Source organism: Malurus melanocephalus, unplaced genomic scaffold (genome assembly GCF_030028575.1).
Source record: "Malurus melanocephalus ecotype Western Australia unplaced genomic scaffold, MMel_1.1 scaffold_67, whole genome shotgun sequence".
Classification (NCBI taxonomy): domain Eukaryota; kingdom Metazoa; phylum Chordata; class Aves; order Passeriformes; family Maluridae; genus Malurus; species Malurus melanocephalus.
Genome location: NW_026623299.1, coordinates 1691406 through 1708700, shown reverse-complemented (window position 1 = coordinate 1708700; position 17295 = coordinate 1691406). Strand labels below are relative to the sequence as shown.

The following is a 17295-nucleotide window of genomic DNA, read 5'->3' as shown; positions in this document are numbered from 1 at the left end:
TCCAATCGCAGGATGCTGCTGTTTTACTTTTTCTGTTCAATTAGATGTATTGAAACCGCATTAGACAGGGATAATAAGCAAAATTCATGATGCAATAAGCCATATTTAATTTCATTTTGTGGCAAAATTAGAACTACATGGCACTCTCATTTCCCTGACAATAATAAGTATTAGGAGAAGCAGATGGAATATTAACGGCTTATCACCAGGGCAAAGTTTTGTTAGCTTGGCTGTATCCTAAATAAATAATTTCCTTAAAAGGAAAACAGCTTTTGTCATTTGCAAACCTGTTAACAAACGTTCAGAAAAGCCATATGAAAATACTGCTTACTGAGGTAATTTTTAAAACCCTGACTTTCTGTCACAGGGTTCTGAAACACATTGATGATTTTCCCCAAGCCATCTACTAAGAAATGCAGCAAATTCTGAAAAGAATTTCCCCAGCATTATGAAAGAAACCCCAACCATAACCAATGCATAACAATAATAGTATAAAAATCATTAAGATCTAAAATGCTTTAGGACCCTGACAGTACAGCACAGATCCATGCTTTTCATAAGATACTTTCCCTGAAAAATAAACAACTTGCTCTCTCAGGTGCACTTCACGATCCCAACAGTCTGTTCTATCTGACACTGCAATCACTACTCAAAATCTGAGTGAAACTATCTGCTACTTCCTGTGTCACAAAATCCATATAACTAAATTGCATAATATGTAGGTATCAACTTGAATTTATCCCAAATTGAATGTGCCTTTACATTGCATCTCAGAGCACAGCAAATAAAACCAGTAACAACTAGATGAGATATCTGGTTAATACTGAAAAGCAAGCTTTTTAATATGATACATGCAAGATGGCTGAAAATTATTTAGAGGAAGATTTGGTCAAACATAACTATTTTTACAAACTGGTATTTGTGTAAGAACTTCAGTAATTCTACAGGAAGTCCATTTGTTTATTTTACTATTTCAGTGAATAGAACACGTTTTTTTAGGAGGCAGACACTGTTCAKGCCTGGGTTATTACAAGGTCAATATTCTTCCCACATTATGATTAACACAGGGATTTCATACTCCACACAGGCAAAAGCTGTGTAATCTCAGATTATCTMTGACGAAAGCAAATGTTGACTTTTTAATATGCAACATTATGTGTATCTGCAATGCATCAAGTACATACACAGTGGTTGCCTTTAAAAACTTGTAATTTACCAGCAGCTGTCACACAGAGATGTCAAATTACCACCATTTTCCCAAGCACTTAAAAAAGGAGATTCCTGCAGTCGTGTGGGAAGCCTAAGAGGTGCTTGCTTTTTTCTTTTCTGTTTTTTTAGAGAGATTTTTCTGTGCAAGTGCACAGCAAAAGCTATCAACAGTGGTGCACTTCCACAGATTTTAYTCATTTTAAATATACAACCCCCTTCTTTCACCAACTTGAAGTTAAACATCCTATTTAAATGTAATCTACTGAAGTGTTTTAATGCTGCAAATGCCACAAAGATAATGGGAAGGGCACAGAATACCGACAAAGCTTTCTAACTACGAGGACAAAAGTTTATTTCAGTGTATATCCTGTCCCTTATCTCGAGTTCCCTTGACTCTGGAGCCACAGGCAAAGCACATCACAAAACCCCACGCTCTTCTGCTCACTCTGAGCACAGCTGAAGCAGAGGAAGGACATGAATGGCAAATGAAGAGCAGCTTTTCTTTCCTCCCTGAGAGAGCAGGGTCGCTCTGGGTTAAAGTCACTGGGAGGGCAGAGCGAGCATGCGGCTGCACAGCTTTTGGATGTTACCTAACTTTGACCTCAGGGATGTAAAACASAGCACATCCTCAGCTGATAATCTCCTTGAGCTGAATATCACATCCAAGAAAATGAAAAATGCATTTATCCCTGTTTCTCAAGCTGCCTGTTAAATGTGACTGTAGGTTGTCATCCCAATTTTCTAATGTGAGCTGTCAATCCACCACACACGGACACGACTGAAAACGAATTCTCAGCACACGGAACACAACTTAAGCTCCTTTGCACATGGTAATTTTTTTCCAGTGCTTTTAAATTAGGAGCTTATTCATAGGAGGTGAAATGCATGCACTTCAGACACCCTCTATCTGGAGCTATTTTTTGCCACCACTCCTGCTTGACAAACTTACTTTGGTTTCTCTCAGAAGAAACTGCAAATCCCGCCCGCTGAGTATTCCGTGGTTCTTTACATAGCCAGGAATGTACATGGTGCTTGTCCCATGAACAGTCCCATGGACCTCCATGTAGGTGTGGATGACATCCAGATAAGCCTTCTTGTCCTGTAATGGCAAGGAGAAAATATTATCAGTTACAAATTTAAAGCAGCAAYATTTAAACAGAGCTGGTTTTTATCTCCTGTACCACAAAAGCCAAGAAGAGAAAAAGTTCATTAATTTCCTATTTGATTTCTATAACATTTGATTTTTCATTACTTTATTAGTTTGTTTTTTTACTAGATTGTTAGAAAACTTTCACTCATAGTTGAGGTATAAATAGATCAATACCAAGGCCCTCCTAATTTCTAATCGGCCAAAAAATACTAAAAACTCATTTTGAAATATCAAACTTCCAATGTTTTTGTCAAAGTCGCAAAATAATTATCTTCTTTGTGATAAAAAGGGTGAATGTCACCTTAGTAAGATGCAGTCTTGCCAAGTGAATAACTGAACACACACCTTTATCTAAATAGCCAGTGTTTGAGTTCCATGAGTGACCTACAAATATTCTTCCTACCTGAAGTTTTAAAGACATTTTGGAAAAGACCCAGAGCTGACTAATGGCTTTAAYGCTGCATTTAAAAAAAAATTAAGAAAAAAATAGTACACCATCCTGGTTTGCACACAAGAATTGCTTTCATTTTCAGTGCCATATGTTTTTTGAGTTTTAAAGACTACTGGCATTCCAAAGGCAATTAGCTGGAGACTGTATTTACACGCAGTCTGCAACACAGATCAGAAGACTTTCCCTCAATATTTGCACATAGGCTTAGTAATAGCTCTAAAATCAGGCAACAAGTCGCTATACTTCTTGGCAGCCAGTGAGTTTTTACGGATTCTACTTTCATTCACTATTTTTGTCATGTAAATTCTGTGCACTGTTCCTCCACAGCCCTGTGTGAAAGYTGGCCAATGATTTTACTGAAGTTTATTCAAAGGACGAGCAGGTTGGTGAAAATCCTGTCTTTTCCAGGGCTGGAGGAGCAGGTATTGGAACAGGGTGGATGAGTGCTGCTGCTTAGAGCCTCCTTGCTAAATTGATTGCTGCACAGGGTATTTAATGTTCAGAGTAAGAGCTTCCCCCTTCATCCTGCTCTGCTGGTGACCTGTGCAGGAGAGGATGGGCTGAACTCATCCTGAATGGTCCTGGCAGCTCTGCCAAGGCTGCACCAGCCCAGTCTGGGCGACACATTACATAAAACCACCTACAGATAAAGACAAAGATGCCTTGCTGTTCAATGTGCCTGCTGTTGTTATTAACTAACACCAATTATTCAAAATAACTAAAAACTTCCTCAATTTTTTTTTTTAACTTCAAATTTGAATTACTCTGTAAAAGATGTTCTCATGTAATTGCTAAAGAACCATAAGTAGAAACTGGTGAGAAACTCATGTACTTTGTCAAGAGAAAATCCATTTAGACTTTTTCTTTGGAAATTAGCAGGTGAAATATAAAAGGAGGAGCCAGGTCTTGTTTCCAGAGAATACCTTAATCCTGCCTGCCTGGCTTTTAACACACCCAGAACCTCGGAGTGTTCAGGGCTCTGAGTGGAAGAGAAGCCAAGCAAACAACAGGAACTACTGACACGATCCRCCTGGAATAACAACACCAAGGCACGTTCCTCAGATCTGACTGRATCATGACACAAACCCTAAATGTACACAAATGCACTCTAACTCAAGAAAAATCTGAGGAACCAGCAGCTAGAAAGAGCAAAACSAAGACTACCTAAAATGGCACTTCCTTTCAGGATTGCAATGACAATTTTAAAAAGCTGTTACAGAATATTTAGCTGTTTTAAAATGACATTAACTATGCACAGCCTTAACTGTGCATATTATTTATATAACCGGCCTCTTTCCCAATYCTGAGCTTAAAACCACAGATAAAACATTTATTATCCAAATAAATGGATAATTTATCCAACCAAAATCTCACTCCCTTATTTCCTTATTTTATTTTCGTCAAAAACAACTGYTTTCATAATCATCTATAAAGTACCATGAAAAATACTATTAGCACCTTATACTTTATCTAAATCTCATTAACATTTGTCTCCTTTTGCAATTAAGTATCCTGAATTTCCACATTCCACTTGCAGACAAGTGTTATTTTGGATCACAGAWGTATATATTTGTAAGAAGCCACCTCAGAAAAATACTCAGGACACACAATCCAATTCTAAACATTAAAAACAGTGAACTGGAAAATGAGAGAGTGCAAAAAAGGCATTTATAAATAGAAAGGCTGCATGTAAATAAAGCAAGAAATGTGACTTGCAAACAAAATATTAACATTCTTTCCACTATTTATCTGCTTCCTGAGTTTGCTCACTTGGGAGCAGATATAATTATTCTTTTATCTTAAGCCACTTGAAGTTTACTTTCTCCAMGATGAATTCAGAGAGACAAGATCATGAGCTGCAGGATAGTCATGCAAAACCAATATTCTCTGCAATTTGTACCAGACTGCACTGCTCACCCTGCTGTCCACACTGCAAACCCAGACTTAGAGGATGGAGATAATCACATTTAAAAAAAGGCAAATGATTTCTCCTCAGAATCAAAATGGAAATGTAGCAGTGAGTAACAGCTACACAAACCTTTTCTGAAACAATTTTTCAGCAGCTAAAATAAACATGCCATTCAGGAAAGTACTTTTTGTTGATCACTGACTGCAGAACTGTTATTACTGTTCATCAATCATTTCCACCTACTTTTAAAAGCATCAGGATAAGGCCTTTCTTATCACACAAATCAAGTGACAACTGTTTGATAAGTCTTTCCCTAGGACAATGTTGACAAGAAGACACAGTACAAAGAGGTGAATTTTTAAGTTTGGTGGGTGAAAAATTTAAATATAAAAGCTATGAAAATATGAGGTGGAAACACAATTCATCAAGAACTAAATTCTGCTTTTAGTTTACTCAGTGTAGTAGCTGGTGGTAATTAATAACTCTGCTTTACCAACAGTTTACCAATTTTGCAATTTTGGACCATTTGGGTGCCCTCACAGAACACCAAAAATTCAGCACTGGATGAAGTTAAGCACCACATATGCAGAACTGCATTACAGAAGAGCTTGATTGAGAGGCCTCAGCTGCTTTATGGGTTGAAAGTTCAGACTGTAAAACATGAAACAGCCCATACATCCAGCCTCACTTCCCTACATTGAGAAATACAGGAGGCAGTGCTTTTATAAAGCTTGACAAATGCAATTCAGAGCAGTAAGCACCGGGATACACCTTTGTGCATACCCTAAATGCATGCTGTAAAGTCTACAATCCCTCTCATCTGGGTGCTTATCTGTCCAAGTGTCAAGTCAAAAGGAAGCTGAAATGCAGTGTACATGCAATGTATGACAATGGAGATTGTGACACCAACATAATCTCTGCTCAGGAACTGTCACCCTCTCAAAGACTTCTCAAGACATCCCTGAATAATGAAAATCCTGCCTACCAGGGAGCYAGAAGAGTGCACAAAAGCTGGGGAATATTAAGAGCGTTAAATACATGCAGTGTTTTACACAGGTAAATCACAAAGAGTAGATTAAGTCTCTTGGAACTCAAATATGAAACTATCAAACTGCTTTGAATTTATAAATGCATGTGGGGAGGATTCAGGCTAGCAAGTATGAATTCTACACTGAAGAAGCTATCTGAAATTTAAATAAAGAGTTACCTATGTAACCACATAAACCCATCAAAACAGCAATAGTTAATTCTTCCTGTCCAAGGAAATCCAAACCATTAGTGCTCTCTAAAGAAGCCAATCAGTTTGTAGAAATTCTTACAAGTTCTTAAAGGAACTAAACCTCTTGGAGAGAGACTGGAACCACTCTTGTGATTGAACAGTCATTTCTCAACAGAAAAATGACAAAAGTACGCTCTCATTTTTCTGAATAACAAAACTCAAACTCACTTCAAAATGTTGCATAAAAACATTGTAATATTGAACATCTAGGGTTTTAAAGCTTTTGAAAAAGCCACCTCAGTAATCTAAGGGACAGAGTGACTAGGAAAGAGACCCACTGATAAATTCAATTGYCACCAAAACCAGGAAATAAACTCTCCCAGCAGTTAGGTTAGAAAGCTGACATTACTTTATTAGCAGCASKGGATGCATGGGGAATTCTCCTCAAAGCATGCATGCTCAGTAACCTAAGAGACCAGGTTATATTCCTGAAACTAATACATATTCATCCCAATTGCCATGGACTTGTTTGGATATGGTTCTGGATCTTTTAATTAATCTTTTCTCCTTGAGACTATCTCAAAAACGTCGTCGAGTCACAATGTACTTCCCTTATCCTTCTTTTCTCTGACACACAATCCTTGTTCTCAAAACTAAGATATCAGCCAGCACATATTAATCACTAACACAAGGAAACAAGGAGGCATTGGCTGGCACAAGATTTGTTAGTCCCAGACACAGGGAGTTAACACAAGGCCACAATAATCTGGCATTTGTAGCAAGCACTGTATGGTACCAAAATAAGCATCATTCCCACAAATATGGGGATCACACAATTTGTGCTGAAGTCAGAAGAATTTCCCAACATCTTCCCCCACTGCTGCAGAAACTTCTTCTCACAGAAATAAAACCTGCTTGGTAACATAACTGAAAGTGACATGAACGTTGAAAACCAGTCCTCACTTCAAATGTGGAAAAAAGCCCTGAGCTAACCAGTAACACTCAAGAATGAAGAGTTTSCATTATGACAACRTTGGATTATGGGCTGTGAAAAAAAMCAGTCCATTGTTYATTAGCAGTCAGTCCACCCACCAACCAAGTAAATGATTGGAATTATTTGGAAAGAAATTTAGAAATAAAGAGAATATTATTGAATTATTGTGTAAAAACCATTCTCTCTCTCCCCAGGCACTGAAGCTGAAAACATTGGACAGTGCTCTGAGAGGGGTAAGAAGGATCTAAGACACAGGACAATTTCTACTGTTGTACACAGAAATCTGTGAGAAATTCTTTAACAATTCTTCAGTTCTTTAACAATTCTTTGGAAAAAGATAAACTGTCAGAATATGAGAGGGTTTACAAACCTATAGTTGGCACAAAGAACATAGATAGCGACTGACTTTTCATAATTTTCTACACAAAGAAATCCAAACAAAACTCATAGTGACAGGTTCAGAAAAACCCCAGAGTTATCAATTTCTCCTGCAATAGGTCTTAGATTTGAGGGACTCCATGCCASAGGAAGTTGCAGAAGCAAAAATAAAGTTTGCATAAGTTCATGAACAAAYAAACACTTTGAAATCACCTCTTACTGAGATCTCAAAAATGTGTGAAGAGACAGTTTATCAACAGAGAAACAGATTCAGGAATTATCCAGAATTAGAAAAGCTGGAAAAAGAGAGAATTTGCAAGGGAAATATTATATAACTGCTATGCTCTTCTCTTCCTGAATGTCCATTTAAGGTTCTTTTTCAGGAACCATGTACCTCTGAATAAAACACACATTTGCACATATATAATTTTTGCACAAAGACTGAATAAAACGTCTCAGTGAAGACTTAGGATTTCTGTCACAGCTTGAAAAACCCTCTCCAGTTCCCTATCCTCATCTTTTTCATCCATGAAGGTTTGGGGTTTTTTAAACACCAAGGTTTTCCCAAGATCTGTCCATTTCCTTGTCATGTAATGAACACCAAAGCAGCAATTTCCKGTCCTTTGAATGGAAAATTCCAGAACCAACAATCCCTGTGCACTTTAAGTGCTGAAGGAGAAAAGTGAAGGGGTACAGATGAAAACAGGAAATGGAACCACAGGAAGAAAAGGTTATGTTGGTTTTGTGCTAACCAAATAACTGTKGATGATTATTTTAATCAGTCCTGTAAGACCTCACTAATTCATTTTGCAGCTGAAGAGCTCTGCAAAGTGAGAAGATAATCACTGACCTGTCTGAATGGCAAATATCTATGACAAATGAAGTTTTCTTTCTTTATAAAAATTAAATTCTAATTTTAATAATAAATCTTAAAGAACAAGCCTTTTAAAAAGTGTACATATGCATACATGTTTATTTACTGCACCTACAACTGCTCAMTTGTTTTGATTGACTTGTTTCTGATCCATCCTGCTTTCAGAAGGAAACGGTGAATTTAGAAACGATGCTGAMCTGAAGTGTCTGGCTCTTTTCAATTTGTTATGTGATATAAGGCAGGACAGTGCTCCTGGAGCCTGGTGCCAGCTCTAGGGGAACTTCTGATCGATTGATAAGCCCATAACCCCCCTGTGCTGCTGCCCATTTGGAAAAACATAAAACAGAACTATCAAGAGACAAGTTTGTGACTGCACTGACCTCATGGGAGAAAAGGTGAGAAGGAACTTTTTGTCCCTTATTTTTCCTTATTTATTTTTCTTTTAGCTTAAAAGTTGAAATGAAGTACTCATTCACAGTACAACGCAAAACACAAAGTACAAAAACCAACCAGAAGGGAGGGACTTTCCTCCCACTTCAYGCAAGAGGGCATGTGATGGGGAAATTACATTTCATTACACGTCCCCTGGAGCTGTAAGGGGAAGACATTAGAGTGAACAGCCTCRGTGATGTGCTTTCCCATTGAGAACAACCAAAGGTAACCATTTCCAATCTGCAGYTCTTCAAAAGCTGCCAGGCAGGCAGTAAATATTTAACAAGAATGCCCAGCTTGTCAAGTGGCATTAGTAAGAAACTCACACATTATTTTGCCTCTAAATATACAAATATTTTCAAGACAGCTTCAACAGACTATAATAAAATACTAAAGCAGTCATCATAAACTTAYGTTAGGCACTGATGCCTATTTTCTGATACAAGCAACCTTCTGACTTCTCTCACAGCCCCTTACAAAAAAAAAAAATAGGAAATACTGCAAAATTAATCTTGACTCTTTCTTCTTTCTAGGATTAAAGGTCAAATTAGTGGAATAGTATGACAGTAAGTTGCAGAAAGAACAAAGAAAAKACTTAGAAACAGGAGCTAAGGCAACATGAAAGGCTTCAAACATTCTCTTAATTGAAATGTTCTGTAATTAAAGCAAATTTTGATAATGGCAAACATTATGGGTTTCATACGCATTTTATTAATTCCTTACCCCTCGCCCCACTTTGGCATAGACAGGACTCTCTTTASTCCTCAGCACTGCCAAAAATCCCACACAAAACCCCAAACCTTTTAYTACAACACAAACTTCTCCAAAACTTGGCAAATGTTGCTCCTCATAGCTTCCCTCTAAAGATAACCTTTAGAAACTGGCAAAATTCTTTAGAGCCTCCTGTTTGCAATCCTCAACACACCTAGGACAGATTTAGTTATCAGAGGGAAATAAAACAGATTTATCTGACCCCCTGTGCAGCACATCCCTCCTGACCTCAAGAGGTGCACCCAGAATTGGCCACTGAAATATGGGATGGATGTCTCTGGGTTCAGGCAAAGAAAAGACCCATTTCCATGGCTGTATAAACCCATAGTGGTTTATATAATCCCAGGGAGAAGAGGACCTGTGCATGCTTCAATCCCACTTCAGCCTGCTTGGTTAAAATTGAACAATTGATTGGCAGCTGCTGCTCCCCAAAAGCACCACAGCCTGGGGACTGGGATGCTCTCCCCTCCATGCTGTGCTCCTCTAATGAGTGATCAGCCCCAGCAGTGACACGTGTACTCTGTGCAGATTACACTTCTCATTAATTGGCCRTGTTCAGTAGAAAGAACAGGAGCAGGGTAAATAGATTAATCTGGTTCCGTACAAGCCGTGGTGGCAGATGAAAAGAGCAYTGAACAGGGAAAATGAAAGAAACGTGAAATAAGCAAATTACACAGACACAAGATTAGTTCAGGCTTTCTCTTGATCACAGGAATTGGATTTTATCACTCCAGATAAGAAATCCCACACTGTAACTGATTCAAAGTCGATTTGCACTTTACATAGGAGTGCATATGGGCATGACTGCAGTTACAATCTGCCAGTTACAGTTTTAATGTGCTTGATGTTACCAGCACACAGTACACATTTTAATGTGGCCAGATACCAAATCAAACATCTAGGGAAAAACAAGACAGGCAATACTGATAGAAACACAGCAGTGACTTGAAAAGCAGCCCTTTAAAAAATGATAGAGAGGTCTTGGATGAGAATTCCTGATAGTGAGAAGGGGACCTGTCCAACAATGCACACAGTATTTCCTTCTGGATTTGGGGCTGGAATGGCCCACGTGGCCTTTGCTAATATTCACATTTCAGGAGGAATGTGAATAATCTTGAGAAAATTGAGAGACATGTGAGAACACTTAAGGATTAGAAAGCACAAAGCTCTCAGGGGTCAGCRTATACAGGCTTTTCAGGAGATAACCATGGATGACTGTGACCTCAACTTATATACTCCTACAGGGAAACAGAACAGAACAGCATCAGTCTGGTAGAGAAAATCCATAACTGCTACTTAGACTGGAAACTACCATAGGGAAATCTGTACCAGAAATCATGCAAAGTCTTAAGGGAGAAGGCAATTATTGGAGGACTTCACCAGAGGAAACAGTGGGCTTTCCATTGTGTGCTATKTAAAAATCAAGACTGGATGTTCTTTTCCAAAAAGCCATGTTTTTGTCTCAATCACTCCAYGAAAATCCTGTGGGTCATATAGAACTTGAGACCAATCACAAAYCTCCCCTCTGGGCACATAAACAATCAATTTTTGAATTGATATAATTACTGAATCCATGCAGACTGGATAAACTGAGAAAGATCTATATGTCAGTGAAAAAAAAAAAACCCTGTCACAAAGGAGCTGTCTTGTTCCTTAAATCCAACTAGTACTCAGCAAATCCTTCTGCTGATGTGCACTGCAAGCCAGGTCAGGMAGTTTGGGTGATTGCTGCATGCAGCTRCTCCTGAGAGACTGATAATGAGATYGGTCATAAGTCAAAGTACAAGTAAAGTCACAAGCAAAAGCACAAGAGCCTAAGCTCARRAAGACTYAAAGAAAGKATCCCAGCTCTGCTCCAGCACTCTGCAGACAGGGGCACACTAAATCATTCTATAGCATAAGCCAAACAGAATAAAATTCACATCTTTTACTGCACATTTTTTCACAGCACAGCAGCCTAGAAGCATTCAGCTCTACCTGTTCTGCTACCACTGCCAACATTCTACTGCTTCTATTAAGCTTTAGTTTTGTTTTGTCTCACAGATGGACCATTTACTTGTRGCTATCATCTCTAAAGAATTTATTCTGTATAATCTGAGTCATCAAAATGAATGTKGCTTCTGTGGTTCAAAAAACTGTGSAAGACYAATATTSTCATGCCAATAAAGAGAAAAGGAATGAAAATGTGAGACCCAGGTGCTCTTGCACTGTTATATTATTTGGTCCTATGAATGGCACTGGTAAGTCCTTTTTTCAGTTGACAAGAGGCTTAAAAATAAGGTCTTTTTAGGCAGGAGGGAAGGCACACAGAGGATATGGGCATGCAGAGCATTTGGACACACAGAGCTGGAGGTAACCTGGCAGAAATGCAGTTACTAGGAAATAATCTCTTTGAAAACTGCATGAGAGACACATTCCCAGGTGTGYCAGCCTGGAAGAAGGAGCCACAGAAAAGGACAGGGGGTGAAAAACCAAGAGACCACTAAGACTTAATAACAAATACTTTAACTTAGTGAAAGTATCACCAAACCTTGGTGTTGTTATTCTGCTGCTCTCATCTGCAGATGAGAGAAAACAATAATGGCAATATTAAAGAAACAAAGCTGTGATATTATTACAGGGAGATAAAATGAGATTGCACACTTCTAGAGCCTTCAGTGAACAGAATTTCCATCTCAAAACGCAGCACATTTTTGGCTGTAGATATAAGAACAGAAGTAATTGAAAGACAGGTTTGCTTATGACTGATGAAAGTTCACACCTTCAATTTTCCATCATGTTTACCAGCCTTCTGCATTTTCCAAAATTATTGTGACATTAAAACAGTATCTTTTATTCTGTCAGAAAGGTGTACAGAAATAGCAAAGAATCCATATCAATCTACACAGACATCTCCCTAACAGAAAGACTTAAAAATGTTCAATTTAATTATTCAAACATGTTTATTTCCAGAAAAAGAACTTAATGGGTTTAGACAGATGGGATATTTTTAAATTTAGAATAATGTTTTATTATATCGATCAACATAAATTTGCTCAAGCATATGAGTATAAAAAACTCACCTTCCAGAAATTATCTACTTTGCCATAAACGAGGGATTGATTCTGCCTTTTGATGTCATTGATGTGTTTAATGTCACTGGAATTCAGATGCTGCTCTACCACAAATCCAAGGAAGCTGTTATCTGGAGTGTGAGCTGTAAGAAACACAGCAGATTCAGCACCTTTGAAAGCAMCAGTTAATGTTACATTAGAGGCAATGTTGTCAGAAAAGAAGTTATGAGGAACATACTATGCAACAGATCACCTCCTTCTTATTMATACTGAAAGACACATTTGCTTGCTTTATTATCCAAAATAGTTTTTATTAATTTTAAATCCTGCTCCATATGCCTACTCAAGTAAGCAGCTATTTTCTGGCTTATTTTCCTGATAATAAAAACTCTGTAGCTGGACTGAATCCAACGGTAATGATTTTTTTTTTGTCTGTGTGCTGCTGAGCTTTATTTTACTGTTAGAGATAAAAGAAACAGAAGAAATCCAGCTTGACAAATCTCACAGATGCAATACCAACAGTTTGAAAACCCCCTGGATTTATGCTTGTTATCAAAGCCAGATGTGGCTCAATAATAAATAATCTTTTAGCCAATTTATTGGGCTCAACTCCTATATTGGAATTACCAACACCAGCCACCCAACTCACTGTGTATTTTGTATCCATTACTAATTATTGGCCTACAAAGTCACACTCTGCAAAGCAGAATGCAAATGACATTGCCCAATTCACTCAGACATAGTGATCATAAAATATTTAAAGATGGCAAGTAAAGTTGGCAAAACTCTTTTTAATGCAATGCCCAGGCAAAAAAAAAAAAAAGTGTATGCAAAGGATAGGTGGGGTTTTTCCTCTAAATGGTGCCACAGCCTCACAACAGCCCATAGAAAGAGCCTGCAATAAACAGTAGGATCTCCTCTCTATGCCTCCTGTTAAATTCTGGCACACAAGCTGGCAATTATGAATCACATTTTGAAAAGCTTAAGGACCCAAAACAAAACCAAAAACCCCCTAAAGCCAAAGACAACACCCCAGGCATTTACAATGCATGCAATGCTAAACCTCTAGTGGAGTTATTTAACAAAAAAAAATTCTATTGCAATTATGAGGTTTTTACTTTTTGGTCCCTGAAAATCAGCCAAGTGGATAATGCAGYAGAACAGAGAAACCATACACAGTGTACACGTCCCTCTGCCATTACATTTGGTCTTTCAAATGACAATTACTCTTTTTCACAAAAAAATGCCTCAGCAACAGCCAGGCACCCACTTAGACCCAAGGACTTTYTAGAATTTTACACAGCAAACGGCACATTGCAAATATGTCTGAAAAGGGGCATTTTTCCTTCCTTTCATATTTTTGGATGAGAGGGTGCATTCAAAGGAGAGGCAAGGCAGTACACACTCAAAAGAAAAATAAACCTTTGTTAAAGTTAGCACTTAAAACTGGTGGAATTCAGTGCCTCAAACRTCACTGATAGGAAGCACTCAGATGAATTTTTAAGCAAGATCATGCACTTTCAAAAGTACCAGTGCTGTTATTTTCCTATAAAGTATTTGAATTAAAAACACGAAAAACATAAAAAGAGGGAAGAACTCTCATGCTTCTGGAAAACTCAGAGAACAGTCAAGCACTTGGTAACATGCCACAGGTTTGAATATGGCTTGCTTGCTGCTCAGGAGTAATTTTCTGCCCTTATAATCAGAGTTCTCAAAACATAATAGAGTCTGGGGATCTTGGGAAGCTGTCCAGGGTTCCAATCTGCCATAAAATCTTTACTGATGCATAATATGCACTTTTAATCACAGCCCCACAGATATGGTGCTATCTCTGCAGCAGAGAACAACACAAAAAATATAAACTTTAAATATCACAAAACATGTTGACTCTTCTGCACCTAGCACCAAAAAAAAAAGTAAAATCCTTGAATAATCCACAGCACTGGAATCACTCATGCTTCAAAATTAGTTTGCCTGCAATCTATTTACCACTTTTCCTGCAGAGGAAATCCCGCAGTGATTTCCAGCAGTAGAAATTGGAAATGGTTATTTATTAAAATAGTCTTCTGAAAATTCATTATGGAGCGATCTTCTCTCTGTGCACAACTGTACCAGCAGCCTGCACTGCCAAAAGAGATCTCCAGAGAGAAGATTCACTTTCTTCTGCTTTTCACAGAGAGGGAGTGAGCAGTGCACACACAGAGCACACAGCTGCACCACCAGGGCTCACCCAGCCTTTTTCCATAAGAGCATCCTCACCCTTGGTGCCAATCCTGAACAGCACCTCACATCTGCATTTCCCAACAGCTGGACTACTTAAACACAGCACAGCCAAGTTCCTTTGCCATTCAGGACATAAATAAATATTAGCAATCAGGGATACAGAACAAGCTCTGCTTACTAATATTCACACACAAACTCTGCAACCACTTCCAAGTCACATTTCACCACCACATGTTTTGTTACTGCCTTCCCAACAACTGTGAATGCAGTCTTTTATCTCTTCAACAACCTTCACTTATGTTTCTCTGGAAAAACTCGCACAGCAAATGTTGACAGACAAAMTACGCCTCTCTCAAGAATTTGACAGGGCAGCTGAAATCAAAAGCGTGTCAAGCCGACAGCAGCACGTATAATTCTGCTGTGGGGAGAAGGAAAATTGGAAAGATTGAYGAGGAAAGCTGATGAGAGAGAGCATCACCCTGGCCTTATGTCAAACAGGGACCAGCCCCAAAACCTGGAGGGATTCTGGAACCTACTGCCATGAAGTCAAAGAGTAGGAGTAGAGCAGGTCACACTACCCATTTAATCTGATCCAATTTATAGAGAATTTATRTGTTTTTTGGTGTCTGTTCTGTTTCTTTTTTATGTTTGGCTGAAGTCACTTCGTAAGATATTTATTGATACTTGAAAGACCTACAGCAATGCTGAAATCTACTGCTTAATTTTCAATAGCCTTGCACACTGCTGGCAAATAAATGTTAAATTAATACAATATAAAAACAAGCCAGGTGAAAATTTCGGCAAAGCCATAAAAAAAGTACAGACAAAAAAACTTTGCTGAGTGTTTGTTTACTAATCCTGAATGTGAATAAATAGTGAAGGGATGCTGCTGCTGAGCTGTGGAGGGACAAAAACAGAAATACAACACTGGAGCTAACATAGTTCCAAACTTCAGTTTAACACGATGAAATATAAGAGTGCAGTTTATAAAAATATAATCTAGCAAGCTCTTCAAAAATGTATCACTTCATAGAAAGATTAGAAAAAGCAAAATTATCAAAAGCAAACTTACTAATACTTGAGGGAAAAGCCAAGCACTGCTTTGTCTGGTACCTGGAGAACTAAGCCCCTTACCACTATGAGCTCAACATTTTTATTTTCTCATTGCTGGATGGAAGCACAATAGATGTTTTGCACGATCTACAGACACTGACACAATTCTTCCTATTTATCAGTTGCATTTTATTAAACCATGAATTTGCCTTTCATACTAAAAAAAAAATTCTTCTCAATGACTGCATTCCTTTTGAAAGCTCTAAATTATTTATGAGCACAGAGGTACTTACGGAACATTGTATAAAACTGCTGTGGATTAAGGTTCCACTTTCCCCATGGTGTCTTGTGGCCTTTAGACTGGGCATAATGGGCATGGTTGAACTCTGGCTCAGTCCCAAAGGAATCCAGAACTCTTAGCATACACCTAAAAGAGAAAAATGAATTTACTGTAGGTACACAGATACGTGAATATATAAAAAGTATGTGTGTGTATATATATATATATATATAGTTGTGATAATTGTGTTTTGTCTTTGCAGCTGTGGAGGACATATAAACTGAAGGTACATTTTAATTTCAAACATTTCTGTTCATACTATATTCACAAAGACACTACAAACAGCAAATTCAAGGATACATCAGATATTCAAATAACAACCCTGGAGCTTATTTTGAGTTTCTTTGTCCTTACAGAATGCAGTTATGCTTTAAAATCCAAGTAGAGCTTGTGGGAATGCTACAGCGGTCACCTGCATTTCCTAGGGCTCTGAAGTAGAATTCARGCAGAAGAAGAGAGGATTTTCCATCTGATTTCTAAAGTTCTCAACCATTACCACAAAACCAGACACAGCAGCCAGGGGCCACATGCCAAGAAGATCAGAGCAGAACAGGTCATTGTCTTTAGACAATTGTATTTGATCTCCAGGTTCTGACTTTCAGACCTACTGGGAAAGCACTGAGGATGGTTTAATTTGCTGAGTTCTTGCAGTCAGATAATTTATTTGTTTATGAAACATTTTGTCACAGACTTTTGAAGAAACAATTTAAAGGTCAGTTACCTGCATCCACCAGCTCACAACAGAGAGAAACCCTGGCATTGGATTACAAAGGGCCTGGGATGAGAAATCACACTCAGCTTTTACAGAAAATCCTGAACTGGAGTTTAGGGCTGATTATAGGGCTCCAGAGCTGCTGACCCCACCATTCTTCAGCCCTCCACAACTAAAATTTCAGGAAAGACTTRTACAGGAAATTATACATCATGAGCAATTGTGTTATAAACACATGAACTCTAACCATATCATATTACATATTACTTATACATTGYTCCTTTCTCTAAACTATTCAATAATATGGGAAATAGAAAAAAAAAGCCCAGCAACTTTAAAATTCTTATGTGAAATACTACCTTTCTATTTCAAAGTACAAACTGAGTAAAATGATGTGGCTTTTTTAAACCTTCACAGAGATCTTTCAAACAAAAMGAAAGACAAAATATACAACACATTATGATTCACCAAACAACAAAGCTGACAGATCAGTTTCTGTGCAGTGTTTTATGTCAACTGTTCTCAAT

At 38.1% G+C, this 17295-nt stretch overlaps 1 protein-coding gene across 1 annotated transcript in view; it reads right to left on the bottom strand.

Moving 5' to 3' along the window:
* Positions 1–17295, bottom strand: part of MGAT5 (alpha-1,6-mannosylglycoprotein 6-beta-N-acetylglucosaminyltransferase) — a 101318-nt gene that overhangs the window by 19935 nt on the left and 64088 nt on the right. Inside the window, exons 10-12 of the mRNA XM_057366538.1 lie at positions 16010–16143; positions 12450–12583; positions 2159–2308 (exon numbers count right to left, since the gene is read on the bottom strand). Coding sequence (XP_057222521.1) covers positions 2159–2308; positions 12450–12583; positions 16010–16143 — 418 coding nt within the window. The remainder of the gene's footprint in view (positions 1–2158; positions 2309–12449; positions 12584–16009; positions 16144–17295) is intronic.